Source organism: Hyalella azteca, unplaced genomic scaffold (assembly GCF_000764305.2).
Source record: "Hyalella azteca isolate HAZT.00-mixed unplaced genomic scaffold, Hazt_2.0.2 contig13515, whole genome shotgun sequence".
In the NCBI taxonomy this organism is placed as follows: domain Eukaryota; kingdom Metazoa; phylum Arthropoda; class Malacostraca; order Amphipoda; family Hyalellidae; genus Hyalella; species Hyalella azteca.
In genome coordinates this window covers 699,022-723,753 of record NW_025943433.1, presented here as the reverse complement: position 1 = coordinate 723,753, position 24,732 = coordinate 699,022, and the positions used below count along the sequence as shown (strand labels likewise).

At 38.0% G+C, this 24,732-nt stretch overlaps 2 protein-coding genes across 2 annotated transcripts; one reads left to right on the top strand and one right to left on the bottom strand.

Moving 5' to 3' along the window:
* Positions 1-597: 597 nt before the first annotated feature.
* LOC108670559 (carboxypeptidase B-like) lies at positions 598-10,735 on the top strand. The gene is made up of 14 exons (XM_018158026.2): positions 598-637; positions 1,182-1,267; positions 3,021-3,130; positions 3,753-3,855; positions 4,131-4,203; positions 4,418-4,513; positions 4,754-4,835; positions 5,220-5,368; positions 5,606-5,693; positions 5,937-6,052; positions 6,391-6,477; positions 9,514-9,598; positions 9,997-10,121; positions 10,517-10,735. Exons 3-14 carry the CDS (start codon positions 3,109-3,111, stop codon positions 10,598-10,600), a joined length of 1,110 nt encoding a protein of 369 aa, XP_018013515.2. The 5' UTR covers positions 598-637; positions 1,182-1,267; positions 3,021-3,108; the 3' UTR covers positions 10,601-10,735.
* On the bottom strand, positions 10,594-24,228 carry LOC108670558. The gene is made up of 15 exons (XM_018158025.2): positions 24,201-24,228; positions 21,325-21,522; positions 20,957-21,113; positions 20,626-20,689; positions 20,352-20,439; positions 20,024-20,126; positions 19,354-19,444; positions 16,968-18,054; positions 16,495-16,640; positions 15,593-15,680; positions 15,136-15,251; positions 14,713-14,799; positions 14,375-14,459; positions 12,929-13,053; positions 10,594-12,601 (listed from the first exon to the last, which is right to left on the bottom strand). Exons 2-15 carry the CDS (start codon positions 21,437-21,439, stop codon positions 11,372-11,374), a joined length of 3,582 nt encoding a protein of 1,193 aa, XP_018013514.1. The 5' UTR covers positions 21,440-21,522; positions 24,201-24,228; the 3' UTR covers positions 10,594-11,371.
* Between the last annotated feature and the right edge of the window lie 504 nt (positions 24,229-24,732).

Genomic DNA, 24,732 nt, shown 5'->3' with positions numbered 1-24,732 from the left:
ATTGTCACGGTACATCGCATTAAGCCACGGTACATATTATCTTATTGTCACGGTACATCGCATTAAGCCACGGACGATACATATTGTCTGATGTACGTATGTTCCTCGCTAGTAGGCGCATGCTATATGCATCTGCAAGTAACAACCAATGCCGTCCGTAGCTTAGTGTTGTCCTGTGCGTCGCGCTCACTTCACACTGACAGACATCTTTAATAGCGATTCAATGAATTAACTTAATCGTCGTTCTCGTATTACAATAGACTTCTTGAATAGTGTTTTTAATGACTGACAGAAATCTTTAATAATGATTTAAAAAATTAACTGCCCACTCTAATGGTGATAACATACTAATAGTTTCCTAAGTCAGTCAGAAATGATGCCTCGATCGATCGTGCTTTGCAGTTATGTGTCCTATATATACCACATTCAGTAGGTTAACCCGAAATATTTGCAATTAAAATTTCTAAATGAGCGTACGGGTGAATGAAAACTATGATAATATGCTGTCCCAGAAGAAATTACGATGCAAGCAGCTGTGAGAAGACAGCAAAGCAAAGGGAAAAGAATCCCAAAACTTCAGTTTCGTTGAGCAAACAGTGCTTTGATCGTGCTGTGCAACCTTCTGCAGCAACGATGGGTAAGCCTGCGACTATTCGTTTTCATTTGCAATGCTATTTTGTTGTTCATTGGTAGAATTAACTTGAGAAAGCTTTCATGAGAGTCCGTTCACTTCTATTGTCCTTAGGATTCAAGGCATTTGCTTTCGTACGCGGTTGAGCTTTCCTTGCTTTCAATACCGGTTCCGGAGTCCAGCAACTTTCTAACGCCCATGTTGTAACTGATATCCAGTGCATTCAGCTTTCTTTCAGTAGTAAAATTGCGCCCATCAGGTTCGAATGTCTTGAAAAGTCCTTTGATGATCTTCACGTTCTAAATATTCACTTGGAAGGCCGTAAATTTTACTTTTCGTGTAATTGGCTAACTAACATAATTTTTCAATTAATCCCGCTGACAAATACCATGCAAAGTTTTGTTTAAAAATTCACGAATCTGTAACAATCAATCACGTAAATTTTGAAATGGAAGCAGTTCACTTGGTATTATTACTATTTATATTAGGATATGCATTGATTCCAGTGATGAATGCATTACCAGTAAAGGAAGAAGATGTCATCCTCCAGAGTATATACGAGCGATACGGCCGCATCCCTGGAGACAAGTGGTTATCCGTGCTGGATGAGAGCTACTCGGACGGCAGGTATACAGGGTGAGTTAATAACTGTCTTTTCGTATGTTGTTCTTCAAATGAGGTAGGGCCCTTGGATAGTCATTGTAAACAATTGATTTAAGTTAACCCCATAAAAAACAATGAGCCCAATCAGGGGATCGAGCCAGTCACAGAAGGTCACTTCTCATGGAGACGAGGCGCTCTGCAAAATGTTGTCTCAGAAGATCCACTGAAACATCGCGATGTGTGGGCCGTGACTCCATCCTGACTAGGATGACACAAAGCTAGGGTCCTTGAGTAGGCAGGACACAAAATTTCATGACCTTGCTGTCCATATGAAATACTCCCTGCCCTTTACATACATCATCTGGCTGCTTGGAGCGAAATAAAATAACAGGAAGTTTCCGTGAATGGCCCCGTATTAATACCTAGAAGCAGCGGCCCGGCATTGTTCACGATACAAAAAATCTTTTAGAACTTATGATCGCCTGATGGAAAATAATTGGTATTTTAGCAGGAATAATACTCATACTAAAGTACTTTGAATTAAAGAATGATTCGTTAAAATTCTAATTTTACTTTGCATTTTCTTTATCCCCGAATTCCAATTTGAAACACGAAAGTGTCTATCAAAAATGTGAGGATATTATTATTATTCTACGAAGCAGATATCTTGTCGTCCGGTTCAAACGAACTTCGAGGGCACATTATACACAAATTTAATAATAAGTGAAAAACTAATCGACACGAATAAGCATGAGAACGGATAGAAACGACTAAGCATTTGATTCATAGGCTCTACGAAATAGTTCCGTCTTTAGGCGTCGACGAAACACCTCCAACGAAGGAGCCGAAGTTACGGAAGACGACAGACTGTTCCAGGTTCCGACGGCGGCGACCGGGAACGGTCTGTCTCCAACAGTAGATAGACGTGTAGATGGAACGACAAGGTCCGCTGTTGATGACCAACGTAGTCGTCTTCTGGAAGGCAGATCTGAGACGCACTTCATACATTCCGTGAGATAAGAAGGCGCCAGACCATGAAGCCATCGGAACGTCCGAACAGCGACCTTAAACTGCGTGCGCTGCTGAATGCGAAGGCAGTGAAGATTGCGAATATCGGCTGAATTCACGTGGTAGAATATTCGCTTATTGAACATGAGTTGTGCAGCAGCGTTCATTACGGTTAGCAGTTTATTTAATGCCGTGGTCAGAAGTCCACAGAGTGTGGTCCAATCAGTTTACAGTCCAATCTGGTCAGTTCAAGCGCCACCACGAGGGACTCGAGAACCGGCCTTAATTGAGAGACAGCGGCTGACGAAGAGGTATTTGTTGAAGAGGGCCAAAGCAAGCGGTGGTAACTCTACCATTATTTACTCTTTATTTTTTAATTAATTGGACGTCCTCTGAATTCCACAATATGTTGAAGAAATGTTCCAATTTGGTGGTTCCCACAAAACCTTCAATAAAAATTTTGTCTAAGACTAAGGAAAGTAAAATGTATAATCATGACTCACGTAAGTGTGATTCATTTTTTATTAATTCAACTATTGAATCATCGCTTAGTTACGGAACCCAGCTTTCAAACGTTAGTCGTGAGAGAGACTAACCTTGAACCTTTTTTTGTAAACCACCATGTATTGAACCTTTTATCCGGCAAAGAGTGAATGACAATAAATTTAGTAGCAAGTGAATTGATGATACTTTTACAAATATTACAATGACGCTAAACCAACACAGAAGTTTTTGGATACAAATTACTTAAAAGTTAGAAGTTACCTCGCACTTTCAGGTGGCAGAAATTGTCCGCTTGCTGCCCGACTGGTGTTGACGTAGAGCAGCTCTTCAGCGACTGGTTTGACGATGGAGTGGCGGTTTTGATGTCTGAGTATAACACTAATGGTGAGCCGAAGCAAAAACTTTGCTTTATTATATATCGGTTCTATAATTGGATAATAAGAGAGTGCCAGTAAGGTGAAAATTTTGTTTGATTATTTTATCGTCATCGGAATATCGTAATCGTGGTGCATCCATTTGTGATCTTTTTACTGAATGTTATTAAATATATAAATTTCCTAATCAAGATATTTTTAGATAAGACGTAAGTCTTCGATTGGGTTGCGTATATCCGCCGCGATGAGAGGACGCTCCTTGCTGTTCATTTCCCATGGACATTTAGCTTCTGAAATTAGCTTCCATCACTTTGAAATGTGGAGAACCTCCACAATGATATTTTCATGGCCCTACCATGTGAATTGGAGTCCCGTTTTCAGTTTTTCCGATTTGCTTGACCCTCGCCTGGTCTGGATGCTTGACTACCAATCTTCCAGAAATTTTTCGACCTGTAAAAATATATATGAATGAAGATATTATGGATAGAATAAATTTTGTATCGAGCAACAAAAAGGCAGAGCAAAACATTCTTAATAATAAAAACTTTTGTTCTGAAAAGTCTCAGTTAAAATGTATTGAAGCTGATGAAAGTTTCATATTTAACATTTACTCACTAGAACATTCTCGGCAGGACCCGTGGAGGTTGCTGTAGCGCCACCAATATCCCGAGACGCGCAAGAGAAACTGAGACAAAACGACTTCAACGTGACTGTTGTTGCACAGGACGTCGAGCAGTTGGTTGAATCCGATCATTTTATTAATTTTGTTTGCAATCTAGGTTCCGTCGTGTCTGTAGACTAACTCGTTGCGGTGAGAACTTGTTTTTTTCAGCAGGCCGAATATTGCATTATTTCTCTCGTTTTCTAGGAATTTCTCTGTAATAACTCTACTAGACTTGGCAATATTTCCCGAAATAACCCATCAAAATAGAGCTGTACTGTTTGGTTACGGTTACTGTTATTGTGTAGAGTGTTGTCTACACTCTAGACAACTCAAAGTTTGTTCACAGATTGTTCTCTGCATCGCCCTCAATATTCCGACAAACAAAGAAAATTACCGATGCCTTCCTCGAGTTGAGGGAGGTGAGCATCATAGTAAATTATAATTATTAAAAGTTTAATTCACCTTGGAAAAGCTTTTTTGCAAAATATGAAAATTTCATCCGTTTCAATACATTTTAACTGACACTTTTCAGAACAAAAAATTTTATTATTAAGAATGTTTTGTTCTGTCATTTTGTTGTTCGATACAAAATTTATTCTTCCTATAATATCTTCATTCATAAATATTTTTCAGGTCGAAAATTTTCTGGACGAATTGGTAGTCAAGCATCCAGACCAGGCGAGGGTCAAGCAAATCGGAAAAACTGAAAATGGCACACCAATTCACATGGTAGGGCCATGAAAATATCATTGCCAAGGTTCTCCACAATTCCAAGTGATGAAGTAAATTTCAGAATCTAAATGTCCATGAATCCTAGGAATCTGTCCCAGAGACCAAGAGAATCCCATGCAAATTTTAAGTAGAATTGACAATAGAAACATTCCCAGGAAATAAATTTTAATTATCAAGTATAAATTGGTCTCTATTTTTGATAACATGACTTTCCTTAACATGCATAAAACTCTCCAGATGATCATCAAAAGCCAAATATCGCCGGCTGCATCATTAGCTGGAGCCAATAATGTGTCTCCAGTAGTTTTCCTTGATTCCGGTGAGGACAACGATAGAGATGAATTATTATTTGGATGAAATAAATTCGCTTAAAATTCCCACCATGCCTTTATTACCATGAATGTGTCTAATTCATTACTCCGGCTGCTTCTTATTCGCTACATAAAAAGCTTTTTATTCTTTTCTGTGAAGGCTTCTTATCCATTTATCGATTAATTATTTATTTCTGACAATTTCTGACTTTATTTGCGACCATTTATTTATTTTATAAATATCAGAATCCAGATTTGCGCGGATTTGGGGAATTTTACACGTTCACTTATAATATATTTAAAATCTTTTTTGGAAGTGCGATGCAACGGCCATTAAAAAAAAGATATGTGATCTGCGTGTTTTGGATAAATACATATATACACCGTGCCAGGCACGCACGCCCGGGAGTGGCTGTCTGTGTCCACGAGCTTGTACGCTATCCAGCAACTGCTGGAACAGCCCAGTAGCCCAGCACGGCAGGTCGAGTGGCGTATTGTTCCAGTCGTTAACCCAGACGGATACGCTTACTCCTGGAATACGGTCGGTAATTCTCATAAGTCTTTCTAACTTATACGAATATTGTTTGCATTTCTTACGTGAACCTTCATGCAGTCCAGTGCTCAAAACAGTCTTGCTCTACTGGAACTATTTTCCCGAAATGTTTTCTGATGTCAATGAAATTTCTTTTCAGACGGTGATAATTATTTATGAATAGTTTAATAAGATATGAAATATATAAGGGTAACCGTCAGTCAATAAGTATTGTTTTCAATCTAGAATCGCTTGTGGAGGAAAAACAGAAAGAGCGGAATTGGCCGATGCCAGGGCGTGGATCTCAACCGCAACTATGACGTAAATTTCGAAGGTGAAAAGTTTTGCATCATTTCAAATTTTGATCAAAATTTATTAAGGACGCATTTATTTCGCACAAATGGGAACATACAATTTTTGAAAGTAAGTAATATCTTTCTCGTGGAAGTATTTTTTTGAAGACATCAACACCATGTCTTTCTTCAAAATTTAAAGAGGGAACTTCCATTCCTAACTCATGAAAGTTTAACCCAATAAAATCCAATAACGTCACAAAATGCAGCCAAATATTGTTCAGGTATCGGCTCCAGTAGGAGGCCCTGCAGCGATATCTTCCGCGGGCCAGCGGCCTTCAGCGAGCCAGAGACGCGCGCCGTGAGGGATGCCTTCTTGGAAGTTAGGAGTGAAGTCAAGGTTCATGTTATTTCTTTCTGCTTCATAGCCAATTTTCACAATAAAAAGGATTACCATTGCAATATTTAGCTTTATTTAGTCTAATATGAACGACAGAATTTTTAATAATGCAGTCCGCACAACAAAAACTTCTTGTTAGCATATGAATATGAAAGGCCTATTCCTGTCAGTTGATGTCTAGATCGGAAGAGACTGCACAATACATCTTCTATTCGGGATAAATTTGACCGATAATTGAGCTTATTTACCTAAATAACGTTAAATACATAATAAATACATAATATATATCCAAAATGCTATTTTTTACCCGAGCTTCCCAGAATGTTGTTAAATTGCAGGGATACATTTCGCTGCACAGCTACTCCCAGGTCATCATGCTGCCCTGGTCCTATCAGCCCGACGTGCACCCAAACCTCAAAAACATGGTATTGCAATAAGTATATTTTTCCCTAATACTATAGTAACGCCTAAATCATTGGCTACTACATACTCCTGAGTCACAAATTGCTTTTTATCAGATAAGTAGTGTCTAAAAGTTTACGATCGTATTTCCCAATTAGGTGTTATAAATACTTTTGTAGAAATTTAAAAGCGAAGAAAGCTCCACAAAAATTCAGCATTTCTCTATTGAAAACGTTTCGGAGACCAGCTCCATCGTCAGTTCGATAAATCTAGAACATAAATACAGTCAGAAAATTAACAAAGTTTGGAGTCAAAGAAAAAACAACAACAGAAGTTAAGACCTAAATTTACAGGCAAAGGGGCAGAATAATAAAGAAATACCTATCTATTCACAATTTCTAATGGGCAAGAACTGTAGGCAGCATTTAAACGAGGCTTCTCTTTAAAAATATACAATGATTCCAAAATGCACAGATCGGAAGCACCAGAACTATAAGCTAAAACCTTAAAGTCAGTGTCGGACACTGGAACGTTGCACCGTTCGGCGTGAGTGCGCACAGCCGAATGAGGAGGTCGCGATAGTAACTGCCCAGTCCTATGACTCCTCCCTTTATGCTCAGCGACCCTAGTGTATGTAGAGGTTGCGTGCCGTTATCCCAACGTACGCAGATGCACATCGTGCACAACTAAATTTATAAACTTGGGACGATCGCATGTGAGAAGGGAGAATATCTTTGTTCCTAAAAAACCAACATATTTGAAATTATTCACCAGTAAGATACGAAGATTAATGTCCGGAAAGTATTTAATAAACAAATCTTTTAATTCTCTTGACATAACTTCGTAAGCATGGCAGAAGTATGGAAAATAACAGCAAACCACTTTTCTACTATCAGGCTCTGTAACAACTTCACTGTATCGCTTAGACATGAATTTCGTAATTTGGGTAAACACCATGCCAGAAGGAAATCCATTAAGCGAGAACACATTGCGCAAAAATTCAAATTCAGAATGCATGGCATGGAAAATCGAGCTTATACGGAAGCCGCGGTGTAATAGTGTTTGAAACCCGTTTAACTTGAACCTAAAAGAACAAAAACTAAAAAAGCTGGTGCTTAGGCTGGTGAAAATTGACTTTCTGAAAACAGATGTTTGAAAACGGCCATTAGATTTAGTAATATTGCAGTCTAGAAAGGGCAAACTATTGTTCGATTCAAGTTCCATGGCAAATTTAATAGAATTATGTTGCAAGTTTAGGTAATCGAAGAAAAGTTTTACATGAGAGGGATGCTTGAAAATAAGAAAGGTATCATCGACATATCTGTTTTAAAAAATTGGTTTAAAATCAGGAGGATAATTATTGGTCAACCATGAAACCTCGTGAAAATACATAAAAATATTCGCAAAGTTTGGGCCGAGGGAAGACCCTTGCCCAAACCGTCAATCTGTCAGTAAAATTTACCAGCAAATATAAAAATCGAATTTAAAACTGATAATTCCAGCAGGGATTTAAAAAATTCCGGTTCAAACCAATAACAGTATCATGAGTATCTTCAAACAAAGTATTTAGACAGATCTCATTAGTTTCAAAAGGCGGTATATTTGTAAATAAATTTTCCACGTCAAAAGAGGCCATTGTTAAGTCCTGAACTAAATCTAGTTCAATTATTAACTAATTAACTAATTCTAGTTCAATAGCGCAATATTACTAAATCTAATGGCCGTTTTCAAACATCTGTTTTCAGAAAATCAACTTTCACCAGCCTAAGCACCAGCTATTTTAGTTTTTGTTCTTTTAGGTTCAAGTTAAACAGGCTTTAAAACACTATTACACCGCGGCTTCCGTATTTGCTCGACTTTCCATGCCATGCATTCTGAATTTGAATGTTTGCGCAATGTCTTCTCGCTTAATGGATTTCCTTCTGGCATGGTGTTTACCCAGATTAAGAAATTCATGTCTAAGCGATATAGTGAAGTTGTTCCATAACCTAATAGTATAAAAGTGGTTTACTGTTCTTTTCCATACTTCGGCCATGCTTCCGAAGTTATGTCAAGGGAATTAAAAGATTTATCTATGAAATACTTTCCGGACATTAATCTCCGTATCTTACTGGTAAATAATTTGAAAATAGGTTCGTTTTTTAGGTACAGAGATATCCTCTCTTCTCACATGTGATCGTCCCTAGTTTATAAATTTAGTTGTGCACGATGTGCATCTGCGTACGTTGGGATGACGGCACGCAACCTTTACACTAGGGTCGCTGAGCATAAAGGGAGGAATTATAAGACTGGGCAGTTACTATCACGACCTCCTCATTTGGCTGTGCGCACTCACGCCAAACAGTGCAACGTCCCGGTGTCCGACACTGACTTTAAGGTTTTAGCTTATAGTTCTGGTGCTTCCAATCTGCGCATTTGGAATCATTGTATATTTTCAAAGAGAAGCCTAGTTTAAATGCTGCCTCCAGTCCATATCCATTAGAAATTGTGAATAGATAGGTATTTCTTTATTATTCTACCCCTTTGCCTGAAAATTTAGGTCTTAACTTCTGTTGTTTTTTTTCTTTTGACTCCAAACTTTATTAATTTTCTGACTGTATTTGTGTTCTAGATTTATCGAACTGACGATGGAGCTGGTCTCCGAAACGTTTTCAATAGAGAAATGCTGAATTTTTGTGAAGTTTTCTTCGGTTTTAAATTTCTAGTGAATCTGCGATTCAAGCAATCTAGTGACATAAATACTTATGTGGTTAAAAATCTCATTCAGAAATCATTGAGTTTTTGCTTAATTTACTTTTTTTCTGAGAGAGAAGAAGGAATTGAGCAGAAAAAGCCCACTAGAATTCCTGGTAGGAATTTCCACGCAATAACGACACAACAACTACTGCCAAATTCTCAAGTTTTGTTCTCTTAACTGAATCTGAATACTAAGCAATTGGTATTTTTTCATTAGCTCCTCCAGTGGTACACAATTAATAGCGGTGTGAAAATAATATTTGTAAAAAGCTTGTATAAAAATTTTCTGAGAAATTTCATTAAAATACTTGTTTATTTTTCAGACGGACTTGGGGGAAGGCATGGCTAAAGCAATTAGCAAGGCAAGGGGCACGAAATTCGACGTTTTCAACACCTACAAAAGCTTTTGTAGGTTTTTTACTTTTTGTTGACTTAAAGATCGAGTTCTCCTTTGTGGATATCAAATATTAAGACTGCATATCTGTATATTATTCATCAACAATCGATATTTTTCTCATGCTTGAATTAAGAAAGGATAAAACTGATTCTAAATTATTAAATAAGCTGACCGGTTGCAAGAAATAAAATAATGACGGTAGAGCAAACAGAACAGCATTTGGTGATCTAAACGTACTCCTTTTGGTTTACACGATCTATGACGATTTCTTCAGCCTCAGGCATCCCTGGGCAACTGTCATTCCAATCATCATAAAAAAAGCCCAGCCAGAAATTTGAAGCATGTACTAGTAATGGCCAGGTTATAACTTTAATGATTTCAGTTTAGAACTTGTTAGTCTTATTCTCAGACCCCGCCTCTGGGACCAGCATGGATTGGGTGGCCTCGCTAGGCGTCCCTCACTCCTTGGCTATTGAACTTCAGGATAAAGGCCATCACGGCTTCCTTTACCCTGAAAATAAAATTCGGGATGCAGTATGTTACACAAATGTTTGTTCATCATGTATTATCCGTGATGAAAATATTTAAGAAACAACGTTTCAACGAAGATGCATGGATATTCTCTCTAGACAATACATATTAAGTAGTCGCGCAACAGCATAAAACATGTATCCCTATACGTACTATCGGGTATTAAAATATTTGTTGACTGTGAATTTCATGTGTAATAATTGATTTGTCAAAGCAATTTGTTCTCAACGCAATCTAAAAATAAATTGTATACATAGCGATCTATTTGTTGGCTCATTAACAATGAAACTTCATTGTACTCCTATTAAACACAACTCATGTCCTGGAGTTAAGATTTCCCCTTATATTTGACATGAATGTCATTTTAGATATAACATAAAGGATTGTTTCTTCCTAAGGTAACTGAGGTCTGGAAAGGCATCGAGTTCTTCGCTGAAGAAATTGCCAGACAATCCAGGCAAGAAAACTTTACCCAACAATAATGTCAATATATTTGAAAGTTAACAAATTAATTTGTAATCGCAGGCAATGGTTCTTGATGCGATAATTAATTTCATTATTTTGATTTCATGATTCATGAACAAACATTATGATTCGTACAATAAACATTTCACGTGAATAAATAGTTTAATTTTTTGCAAAAAGTATGAGAAAATAGCTCAAACTAAATTTGCTGAAGTAATTTTCCATCTATTTGATCCAAACAACATAATCTTCAAGACTCCGCTAAAATATTTAAAAATCAATGTAAATGAACAAAGCCAATTCAATTAGTCTACTACTGAATGACAATTTCTAAAAATAAATTTGAAAGTATCCCGGGAAGAACAATATTGCAGTAGTGAGTTGCGAAAAATAAAAATGTTGTATAAGTTTCAATGCATTAATAATATATGATAATAAACACGCTGGGTATCGCAACCGTTGTGACTAAAAGGAAATGAAACTCTTCTGCATACTTTTGTAACTCAGACCATTTCGGTCCCTACACTCTAGATCCATTTTGCACCCTCGCGATACTGAATGACATCAAAAACATTTTGTTTAATTTTAGCGACTGGAATAAAGTAGTTTATTCAATACGAAATCAAGTATGTTGATTAAGTCTTTAGCACTTTAAATGCTGACCAGGGTAACATGCAGATGTTTTAATGAAAATAATGCGTCCCATTACACTAGAGTCTAACTAAATTGAATAATAAATAATCGAATAAATAGACATAAGACATGCAGTCGCGCTAAATTTCAATAACTCACTGACTCAAAGATCTCGAGAATTCAATTGGTATGAATTTCCCATCGCCAGGGTAGTCTTGAGGACCATCGTACCTAAAGGAATAGTGATCATTTTGGGGACTACCGAGAGAAACGAGCACGTTTGGGGAGTTCAAAAATGGATGAGAAAATTTAGGTTCAGCTGATGGGACCTCGGGGGCGGTGGCAGCATTAATATTCGTTTTGAATTGAGCTTTAGCAGGAGATGAGGCGTGTGACTGAATGATAGGACGAAAAGGCTGACTTGAAAAGGTAGGGGAAGGAATAAAAGGAGTAGGTTGGCTTTTTGTAGAAAAGTGGGCTGGTTGGTTAAAGCCTTGCTCATTATCCTTGAATTGGTATCCCAAGAACCCTTGAGCCGGTTGAACTTCATTATCGGGAAAGCTCGGTTTGATAATCATTGGACTGTTGTACTGAATGGGATCACCGCCAAATTGGCTTGAGGTTAGTATACCCGGCAAGAATGCAGGGCCTGGAAGCAGTGCGGGAAATGGTAAGTTAAAAATAGAAGGATTCTGGTAGTTGAATTGTGTAGGCTGGCTAGAGTGAACGAAACCGGGCTGCTGCGGCAAACTGTCTTTGTATTTATTAGGTTGGTGAAAATAATCTTGAGCTTGATTAATTGAAGGTTGGTCTCCTGACACAGGTGATCGGAAGCTTTGAGGTCGAGGTGAAGGTCCTCCTGAGAAAAACTGGGTATCGGGAAGTTGAAAAGATTGCGAGTTTTGGTATGGAGGCGCTCGATGAGCCTGACTTTGGTAGCCAACTCCAGGGAATCCAAAGTTCAAAGCTTGATTGAAATGCGCATTTAGAAACTCGCTGCCGTCATAATAACCTTCAGGATCAAATAGTCCGAAATTTTCGGAATTCGCAGAATTAACAGGCCTAGGATCAAAACTACCAAATTCAAAGCCTAAATTTGGAACGCCAAAAAGTGGAGCTAAAGGATAAATATATGGGTTCGCTATTCCAGCATGGCCTGGTATTCCGCTGAACAAGTTGACTGCAAATCCGTCAAAAGGATTAACCGGCGACGTCGTTACACCTGCCAGGTCTGGACGTGACTTGAGACTGAAACTTTCGATAGCTTTGAGGACGTCTAATTCTTTCTGTGTCAAGTCTTGGGGAACTGTAGCCGAGTAGAAACCAGGGTTTTCTTCTATTATTTTCTTGCCCATGTACTTGATGGCCGCCCATGTCTCGACGACCTGAAAATAGGCATAGTAAGCGATGAACTAAAAAATACGCCTAGATTTATGTTTATAAGGTAACAATTATTTGCCTGAGAAACAATTGTTTCTCAGGCAAATCCTCACATCACAACCTAGTGGCACTTTTTTGCCATAACTCAATGAAAATAGTTTCTTAATGTAAAGCACAAGGGTGTTCTTGGTGACTGTTGAGAAATAATGACGCTAACCTTAAGCCAAGCAATTAAAGTGAGGCATTAGGTACCGACGGTTGTAACTGACAGTGATAGTTGAACTATGATGACGCTAATATAAATGTAAGCTATCAAAGTGATGGTCACGTACCGTAGGTTTGATCTGGCTGGCGGGGAGGATGAAGCCTGTGCTGCCTGTGTCGCGCAGCTCCACCGTGTATGAGTACAGGACTCCTTCGCTACTGGCCCAGTCGTCCGACCCGCCCGCCGAGGGGTCTACACAAATTATTATAAGTATTATTATTCTACGAAGAAATGAATGTAAACTCAGGCACAACAGAGCTTTGCACATTGAGAAAATTAAGTAGGAGTTTGAAAGTGAGCAAAAAAGGCAAAAAAGAGGTTGTAAATGTCTACGAGTACTATACTAGAAAATTGTTCCGCCTTTTGGCAGCGACGAAACACAGACTCTGAATAAGCCGATTTTACAGAAGCGGTCAGACTATTCCAGGTTCTAGCCGCGGCTCCCGAGAAAGTTCCCGAGAAAGAACCGCCATCGCGACTGAGAGGGGTCTGAGCAAAAATGTTGCGGAAAGCAAAATCCATGAACTGCGAACGGTATTGGATGGGAGGCCAGTAAAGACCGCAAAAAATTGGTGTCACAAAATCGTGCTTTTGTTTGACACACTCAAGCCTCGCGTTCACACGGATTGCCGTTTATTGAGTTCCGTGTTTGAAAGTCTACTGAGGGTGGCATTGCCGTAGTCCAATCTTGTCAGGCCGAGCGCCACTCTGCACCTTATGACCTTATGATGAGCTTGAGACTTCCTAGTCCCCGGTCACGCTGATGCGCCTCCTTCGTTGCGCTCCGTCTCCGAGTCATCAACGGGGGATCGGACGAGGGTCTCGAGGATCGGACTCAAGACATAGCGACTGACGCAATGAATTAGTGGCAAAGCACGCAAAGGCCAGCGGGGTGACTTCGGTAACGTAGTTGGTTGTTTATCAACAGTTCTGAGCCCAGCTGAATGCCGTGGTTGTATATCGAGTATAGCGTCACTGTAGCGCAGTGGTTAGCGGCAGTGTAGCTCCACTGTATGCGCTTGGGACGGTGACACCGAGATGGACGAGCTAGGCGTGGGTTCGAGCCCTGGCAAGCTCAGTTAATCTCCCGGTGTTGCTTGGACGGCGTTTAGTCGCCGTCGGAGAGGTGGTGCTTTTAGATGACCTTGGGTGTGTGTTCCTAAACACTCTGGGTAATTTAAAAGTTTAATCAATTACTTCATTACGTATGAAGTAAGAAAATAAAGTGAAATTATTTGCCTACCAAAGTACCCGGGGGGATTTTAAGGTCTACCGAGGACACTGGTCTGACGAACTCGTTGCCCACGAAAACACTGATAGCCGAAAGCTGATTTTGGCAATGAGTCAAATAAATTAATAAATTAATAACTGATGTTGGCAATGAGCCAAATAAATTCGGTTTAAGATGCATTGAGCTTGTGCCGGTGTGAATTGAGCCGGTCTTTCAATTGAAAGTTTCCATGCAATTACATTGATGGCCCACTCTACTTGCTACTGGCCGACCTACACTTACATAGAATGCCTGCCGCGCTGCCCACGGAGTAGTGCTTGCCATTGACTGCTCGAATTGCTTCTGCCATGCCTTGACCCATATAATTCTGTTGAATTTGAACGTATAATTAACGGTATCAACACATTGAATGGGCGTTTCATAGTATGATGGAAACTGTGATAAGTAAGCGAGCACGATATCACATTGCTTATAATTGAATGAAAAATGTATATAAAATTTAAACTGATTTGCTATAGTAGATTTTGAGAATGTCCAAACACGGAATTAAGCCTCTAAATTATAGCATTTACTCAAAATATGATAAATAAACAATAAACCCAAAATGGTGTTGAAATTACCATAGTTTCCGTGTCAGGATGCCTGATGCTCGTGTAGCCCCAAGGGTGCAGAATCATCTGACCGTAGCTGTGAACCGTCACGTATGCCTGCGGGTGCCCGGTGTGGCGATTACGTCAACAAATGACGATTTGTTACATTAACTTATACTAAAATGACGCACTTTCTATACCATCAATGGGTATTAAAACTTATATTCTGCGAATATTAGGAATCTATGATTAGTACTAATATTATATAAAGGCGCCGATAAACTGAGTGTGAGCTGTAGTATAGTGCCATTATTATGTCTCAGAAAGATCTTCTGAAACATTGTTTTTTCTTCACAAGAGAAAATAATTTTATTCAGTCATTTTCGTTCTAAAATCAAAAATCGTTCAAATCAGAACAAGCTCGTAATATTTTTTGTTTAAATTAATGCTTGCCTTGAGTCTGTCCTTCACAGATTCCACTGCCTTCTTCAGAGCTTGAGATTCTGGTTCACTGAAGGCTGAAGGTCCCCTATATATTTCTGAGCAAGGGTTGCTACTCGAACCGCTTCCTGGAATACCAGAACGATTATTTCTACGCCCTCTGTTTTATTATATACGATTTCTACAACTAATGGTGACTTTCCAGAAAATGATTGAATTAAGAATAATTTGCCCCTTTTGTATGATTGTGATTAACGATCAAGTTTGTTATGATGATGATGCTCTTTATACAGTACTCTAACGATTACGTTCCTTAATTTTAATTTCATTTGTTTTCACTACTGGCTTCCCCGTTTGTTAATCCTGGCTTTTTATATTTTACATATATTGCACCTTATTTAAATTCTCAAGTAAGACAAAGCCTTAGGTTGAAGCAAGTGAAAATAAGACTGAACTTGAATTTATTTACCTCCATGTTTGTAACCGAAATTTCTGTTGAGGTCGACACCGTAGCAGTAGCGGTTCGCCTTTGAGCGATTCTTCCTCCACATGCGATCCTATTGAGAGAAATTATTTTTACATTATTTAATTAGAGAAATTGTTCATTGAAAATAGTGGTGGAACTTTGGATAAAAATGCAAAATGAGGCAAAGCTCTTGTGGGAAATCAAATGTATAAGTTGATTCAGTCACAGTTGTTTTGGGAGAATCTAATCATTATAAAAAATTATAATATCATTATATTTTATAAAAATCATAATAAAAATTATAATGATTATAAAATCATAAGGATTTTATAATCTTTATAAAAATTATAATGAAAATTATAACTGTTGGTTCTCTGGCTGAAAATAAATTCGTATTGCGGCCCATTATGTGAGAAACGAATTGGTTGGAAGCAAATATAATGTTCAATTTGAAACATGTTTTAAATGAAATCTAAAAAATATAACTCAGTACTCACTGCAGAGAGTGACAGAGAGCGCATTTTCTCGTCGACGAAAATTGAGGTCACGGACGGACGGACAGACGGACGGACAGACGGACGGACGGACAGACGGACGGACAGACAGACAGACAGACGGACATGGCGAGCACAATAGTGCATTTTTTCCATGAATTAGAAAATGCACTAAAAATAAGTCCGGTAAATATCCTTGATAGTTTTATATTTCTTTGAGTAGTGCATCTGTTGTTTTTTTGTTTGTTTATTCATGGCCATGACTTATTCTGATCAGGGACATATTACGATGAAAACGCCTAAACAAATGCATCTCCTTTCTGTAAAGATAATCCCTGATTAGTCTTTGTTGAACGTTTTGAGGCGCACTCACCGACTTCCAAGTGTAGATGTAGCCGTCGGGGCACTCACCGACTTCCAAGTGTAGATGTAGCCGTCGGGGTTCAACACGGGGACCAGCCGCCACTCTATGCCCTCCAGCAGGTCGGGACTCTCCACCAGCTGCGTGAGCGCGTACATCAGGAATGCGGGCGATATCCACTCTCTGGCGTGTATACCTGAAGGTGTTATTATTATAAGTGAATATCATGTCTATCATCAACAGGCATGGCTGAAGAATAAAAGGAAATTTTGGAGAGATATATTTGTGGGCGAAGATGGATGACTTAAGAAAAATTATTCAATGGCTGTTCGAATTTTTGTCGAAAACTTTCCCCGGTATGCTTTATCGGTCGATTTTTAACTCACTTTTATTACCTCTTTTTAAAAACTTAAATTTTTCGCAGTGTGTTGTAAAAAGAAAATAGCTTCTGCGTGATCTTCATGATGGGATTCAGGGAATATTTCACGTTCTCTCACAGGTCAGTTAACTTAGATTAACTTACCACCGTCGATGAAAATAACAGGTTTCTTAGTCGATGCCTTCAAAATTGGTATATCGGATTCCATCTGGTTATTTTTTGATGACTGGTTTGGCGTATCGGTGTCTTGAGAAGAATTCTTAGCAAGCAAAATTCGCTCCAACTTAGTAATGAGATCAGGTCGCGTCTGCCGGCTATCTGAAGCGACCCCCACAACTCCAGGAATCTGCACGATTTTAGGAGCGATCTGTTTTACTATTTCATCGGTCAAATTGCTTCCCCGAGGCAGATTTTCAAGGATTATTCTAACTGATTCTGTCACTGAATCGACAATAGTTTTGTTTCTGGTGTATTCGCTTGGAAGTATGGACGTTACAATGAGCAATATTTCCGCTTCTCTGTCGATTTGATTTGGGTCCGAACTTGTTCTATTGGCGCTTCTGAAGTGTAGTGTCTTAGCAATTCGGTTTATACTGCTAATAACAGTACCATCTTCTCCGCCTTCTATTCCAATATTCTTTGGATGGTTTGGATCAGAGTTAATAATTTTTTGCAGGACCTTATATGCTATGTGAATTTCACGAGGTTCATTCGGGAAGTTATTGAAGGAAAAATCATCGCTTCGAGCTGGGCTCACGTTCATAATTTTTTTGAGAGTCGAGTAGGTGTTTTCAATTGCTCCTTCTGCAGGCATTTCACCGTTTATCAAAGCATATGGCATGTTATGCACCATGTGATCAAGAAACTCATGGATGTTGGATCCTTCTGTTGTCCTGGATTCATTCAGTATCACGGGGTCGGCGCGTTTTGGGTCATTCTTGCGCTGGTCAAGTTCCTCTTCCTTGCGATCTTGGACGCTTGAATCGGCAGTTTTACTGTCACTCCAGCTTATAATTCCTGCCAAAGCTTTCAGCGTTTCATCGATGCTAGGAGACGAGTTGGTAGGGAACGCTGAGCTTTGTCGGTTTCGTCGAGCTCCACTGAGGGTCGCTCTTGGACCATTCGTCAACGTCAACATGTGGATGTCTCGACCTTCCACACTTTGGCCAATCACGCTTCGCTTCACCACGTCAGCATGTCGGTTAGCGAACTCTGTGATGAAACTCTCGATCTGAAATACAAACATTTTCCCTTTACACTTTAGCCCTTTAACTTCCTGCTTGAGAAAAATGGCCAATTTGCGATGCAATATATTTCTACATTACATTCGTTTTTCGAAGCGAAAAAATAACTATCAAATAGAGAGCCGTTAATTATTAAGTAACTAGCGGGTGTTTTCTCGTTTCACTAAGATCAAAAAATGCAAAACAAGATCTCAATATATTTTATCCAAAATTTTATTATACTATTCATAACTAGCTACCATCCGCGAAAAAATCAAGGCGGACACTGAACGCAAACATCAGCAAAATGAGGGCAGAGCAAATCGACCGGTAAGAGAATAATAGAAGAGAAAAATAAATACAAGAGAAAGTTGCTAAATAAGAACAGGAACGACAATTAGATAAGAAGAATACAAGACGGCCAAAGAAAGACTAGACATGGCAGACATAATAAGAATACATCACGTCAGCAAACAAATATCAAATCAAAGAACCTATAATTGAGGGGGCCAAAAAGTAACAAAAAAACATACGTCTAGCAAGGCAGGTAGCAGAGTGACAAGGTGCAGCTGAACAGGCACAAAATATTGTACCAAAATAAGATAAAGGAGAGGGTAAAATACGAGAAAAACAGCGCAGGGCGGATAAAAAAGTACAAGGCAGAGAAGCACTATAGGAGGAGCATCACAAAGCAGCTGGCAAAGATCAACGCTTGGAGGCTTTCTAAGTTAACCGCAGAGCAGCAACACAAGAACAACAATTAAGGCATGCCAAGGCGCAGCGGAGTCGATGATCTCATTAATTACTGGAGTCCTGAGGCTCTGACGACCTTGAACATTCAGTTTCTGTTCGAAAATTGCAGTACACCGCTTCATGAAAACATTTTTAATATAGGTTACAAGCAGCTGTTGTGCAGTCTTTAGTATTAAACTATACATAACATTAATAATTACGGCTTATAGCTTCATGAACTGAAACTATTGCATGTAGAGTGCAGAGTATTCTGTGTACGTTGAATCAAACTATTATGAACGTAGCCATAATAGTTTGCAAAATAGTTTGCCCTCCGTATGTATGAGGTGCAGTTGCTTGCCGGTTAGTCAACCGGTAAAAGTCGTTGTCAAAGGCGTGCGTGCCTTTCTTATGAATCTATATCGTATGATTTTCCCAGTTCATCAAATTGCAACAATAATTTATTATTGGTGAGACATATAAGTGCGACACAATTCGTGGTTGGTGTAGTGATTATTCAGAACACCAAGAAATAAGCCCAACTATTGATAAGATTGTAATATTATTATGCCCACCTGTTCGTAAGTCATGTAGCTGTCAAAAGTGACCTCGCCTTTTAGTGGCGCCAGCCGAAAAGCGCGTTTTGCTTCCTCATCTTCAATAAGCCTGTCATAAAGAAATTGAATGCTGGTTAAATATGTTGTTGGAAGCAGACTTCGACTCAATTTGTGATGAGAGTGGAATTAAAATTGCGAGTTACCACGAGAAATATAATGAATAAAAACAAGTACTGACAAGCAAACGAACACATTGAATGATCAATACGTTAATTAAGAAATGAAATAGCTAAAATTAATAGCGATAGCGGGCTTGAGAACACAAGGGTTCGTGACGCTTGGCATCACTGAGAACCATTTCTTGATGTTACACGACAGGCATATAGTGGATGAAAAATAAATAACTTAAATTTGACGCTCGGGATATTCTTCTGTACGAGCATATGGTTGACACAAATTTTGGGAGCTATTCTCAATTTTAATGAAAATACGAATAATGTTGAGAGTTAAGTTACAGCTGCCTGACCTTCGTAGGCAATGAAACTAATTAAATTAAAGTAACATGGCTTGGATGTTCGTACAGAATTTCATATAATTAAATATTCAACATTATAATTAAATAATACATAAATCAATTCAATGTGTTTGTAATATGAACCCCTGTATGAAGTACTGAAGCACAACTCACTTGCCGAGATCAACGTTGGTATCGTCCAACGAGAAGCCTCGCTCTGCCAACTTCAGCATCACTTCAACTCGAGATTCAGGCGACACTGCGATCTGAAAATAATCTTCGAAAAAAATTTACATTAGTAAATATTTAAATATTTGTTCTATAAAATGAAGTAGACTCTTACTTTATTTTGCTTCAGCATGATTTTGCAGTAATGCAAATAACCAACCCATTATTTCCCTGTCGATAATAAATTTGTCGATCCGATATCACTTGTAACCAAAACGAGCTTTGAGAGCATTTAATGCATAAATTTAGTGTTGCATATTGAAAATATTCTTACTCTGGAGCTGATTATCGTGCAATACACGTACTCCGGATGTTTCTTCGAGCTCCTCGAGAACTTCGACTCGTTCTGCCACATCTGCTTTCTGATGGCAAATGAACAAGACAACGAAATTTAAAATAGCGAAAGCTAATTTTGAAATTCATTGTTTAAAACCGTATCAAGCTGTTATCAAATCCCAAACTTGAAGAATGTAAAATTATATTGTGCTGAATTTGCCTACTAATCAGAATTGATTGAAAGTTGTTTATATGAACGTTTGTAAACTTACCTCAGTTCCCAGACCCGAAAGAACCACGCCTCGCGAGGGACCGTTCACTTTGAACACGCTCCACCTGCATGTGATCATGAGTGCCATGTTATGCTACATCCAATGTTTCTATATTGAACTTTTATTCGTGCAATGAGATGAATTAATCCAATGATGGTAATAAACTGAATTGATATAAAACGTTATACCTGATGTTATTTAGTGAGTAATGTGTCGCACAACAATGTATGCAGCCAATGCATGCAAAATTGAATGAGTGATACTGATTTGATTATTTCGCAATTAATACCGGGAAGTTTATTATAAAAATATCTAGAAAAAATCAGCTAACCTTGAGTAGTCAATTTTTCCCGTTATTGCACCCTGAGGAGAGTCTTCAGGCTCATAACCCGAACCAGGCTCAGTAATTTCATCTGTAGGCTGCCAGTTGGATGCCTCCGTTGTTGTTTCAGTCGCGGTCTCAGAGGAAGATTCCTGTACACCACCCTCTGAAATTTTATCATCAGTTAAGTTAGTAATATTCAATTTTACAGTAGTAATATTTCGGCATTATTCGTATTAGTATTATTTAGTAATATTAAAGAATTATTTTAGTTTTATTATATTATATTTACATTTTTTGTAATATTTCAACTACGGATTTTGTAGTACTTCAATTTTGCTCGATGTTAGGTGCAATAGTTTCCTTAAGTTCCTCACCAAGGATTGATGTTTGAGTTGTAGGCTCGCTTTTTGCCTGAGCGAGCGTTGAACCTGGGACGGTAGTTAATAGGACCGCGAGCAGCAGCAGGCTATAATGTAGCCGGCGACCCATGGTTTGCGGTTGAGCTGTAACCGTAACCTACTGTAACGTGCGGGCTGCGACGTTTTTAACCTTGAAGATTTTTCTTTGATTTTCTAAGGAAGAAAATGTTGTAAAATGGAATATTAATAGGTGGAGCGCGAAAGGAAAGTAGAAAACAAAGTCCGCTCGCAGATGATAAGAAATATTCGAAGAAATTGAAGAACACATGCTAATAATGGTTTGTCAGTATTAATTTAACAAATGTTGAACATTGCAATTCTAATAAGATGTCTACAGCCTCGTTTTACAGCCGCTATGCAATACGTTCTTCCATGATGTTACGATCTTTATCTTCAATCCCAAAAACTTGTATATATTCCAGATTATATCATTTACTGATTACGATACGAAATTTCAAGGGCAGTGAGAACAAATGCCCAAATTTTTGTGAAAAAATATGCTTACGCTCGAAATGAACAAATGTTTAGATTGCAGTAAAGTTAATAGCATTTTAATATTAATAACTTCAGCGCCGCGCGTAAATTTCTGAGAGATTCTGTGAATTTAATAATTCTATTTACGATCTGAGGCTATTTTCTTAGGAAGTTGTTGCACGAACGAACTCACAAAATTGTTACTAGTACAGAAAAGTGAACTAATTTTAACAGCAAACTAATTGGAAGTATCATTGCAAAAGTGGTTCGAATTGATAAAAAAAATTAATAGCTGCTTTATAAAAAATCTATGATAGGATTGACAATATTTTTTCAGCTCAAGCATATAAAAAGAAAGCAAGGCAATAAATTTCTGCGAGATCAATCCAAGTTCAGGAGCCAGAACGTTATGAGCCTGAGGCAGCCTGATCAGCCGTGGCCTGCAAACAGGTTTGTAACGCCTCCGCGTACCCCATTCCCAGCGTCAGTGGCTGCCAACCACCGAAAAACCGCCGAAAAGCCACTGAAAAGCCACTGAAAAGCCACCGAAAAGCCGCCGAAAAGCCACTGAAAAGCCACTGAAAAGCCACCGAAAAGCCATCCAAAAGCATACCAATTAAGACAGTCAACAGGATCTGAAGACTTCCGCCATGCTTTCATGCCCTTCTGCAAGCTCTATGCTTTCCAAACTAAACTTTCTTACAGCCTCTCACTTCCGAGTGTTCTTTAATGTATGAGCAGTTCTGTATAGTGAGCAGAGTTCCTTGTAGTTATTTACGTAGGGTTCATGCCTGGAATTATTAACACATCCTGGTCTAGGATTGATGTTCAAATGGCGGCGGTTCAAACGAAAATGGATCTTAATGATTATAATGCAATTTAGGGCAACAAAACTTTCGATAACAGGAAAAACATATTATAATAAACCTTCAAATTGTTCATTAAAATGTCCAATTTTTTATAATTTCTACACAACTAAATTTTTCGATGATTTTTTCAATAAAAGTTGAGTTGTGTTTCAAAGAACACAAACACAATAATTCACATAAAATGGTGAAAGAATCATTTATCAATGTGGTTGTTTATCTATTACAATGGATTGAGAAACACTAAGACTCATTTGACTTCTATCAAAACATGTACATAGATCTTTGTAGAATTTTAGTTATTAATAACGTAGTTCAATTATTTTTTTGATATTATAACATAACTTTTTAGTTTACCACACTTCACAATAAATTTTTATTATATATTGCAATCTAAAATGTGAAACATTTTATTAATTCAACAATGAATATTTAGTAAAAATCACCTTTCATTTTTTCTTATAATAGCATTTAATTTCGAATAAGTTCATCATACACCAATAAATAACAACGGTAAACATTGACTGTTGATGGGTAACGACAAATTAATAATCGCCTAATAACGAAATAATCCGAGGCCCTCACCAGATGCGACATGTACAGGGTGTACCAGAATTAACTGACCCTTTTAATTTGTTAATAAATAAAAAACTAAGAATGTTATGAAGTTGAAACTTGTTTTATTTAAAAGAAGAACATTTTTATGGTAATATTGTATCATAGTTACGTCATTATCCTGTATAGCTTGCTAAATTTGTGTTTAATTATCAAGCCTTAAATTTTCATCATGATTCGCTGCAGCAAAGCAGAAAGAACGAAAATTCTGCAAACCTACATCAGGACGATGTCAATAACAGAAGTTCACATGATTACAGGATCCATTTCAAAACAAGAATCAGTCCTTCAAAAAAATAGTTTTTTCTAATAAAAAAAAAATAATTTTTCGCCAGAATTACTAATGAAGGTTGTGAAAGCAACGAAGAGAAGAGCCATATTTTGTCAAAACAATTGTGGTGGGCATTTAAAAGACATTATATTTAAAAACTAGGATACAATATTACCATAAAAATGTTCTTCTTTTAACACGTCGACTACGATTGCTTCATCTTGTACAATTATTTCATTTTTTGTACTTTTTTTAAGCAGGGTTGCCAGACGGCCATTTTTTTCGGACAAATTCCGTGAAAAATAAATGGAATTTTTATAGCGGAACCTACAAATAAACTAGTATACATTGAATTATCGGCCTTTTTTGGCCTTTTTTGTTCTCGGATTTGCCCGATTTTAGGCAACCTGAATTACGTACCACAACCTCCTGGAGAAATACATTTCGTGGTACGCATATGTACCAATACGTAGTCAACGTGTTAAATAAAACAAGTTTCAACTTCATAACGTTCTTAGTTTTTTATTTATTAACAAATTAAAAGGGTCAGTTAATTCTGGTACACCCTGTATAGTGGAACTGCATTGGTAAATATGTCACCTCACCTCACGGGCTCCAGAGCCGGACTGGAAGGGCGCTCCTGGAACTCGCCAATTTGGATGTTCATGATAAGAAAAACAAAGCAACAGAAAAAAAAGTCGGAGCTTTGACCCCGCATTAACCGCTACACAGAGCAGATTCAAGTCGATAAGCGGCGAGCTAAGTAAATAAATGCGTTGGTGGTATGTAAAGTCACAGCAAGCGTTTTGACAAACTTTATTTGAACGATGCGTGGTGTTTCATTATTAATGTTATACGCCGATGAAAATTATTCATGTTACGTATGCCAATTTCAGTTATACGACTAACTAATACGACTTGATTATGAAGGGAAATGAAAAAAAAGTTGAATAAAATGACTGAATGATAATCACTTGGATATACATCGTAATGAGTCAGAACAAATAGGAACCTTCTCATCAAATTTTAAAGCTACCCAACAGGCATACATACTGTAATATCTTAAGTAATAAATAATATCTGTAACATAAATAATATATAACGTTGTTAGCGTCAAAGGTTAGCATATATCATATA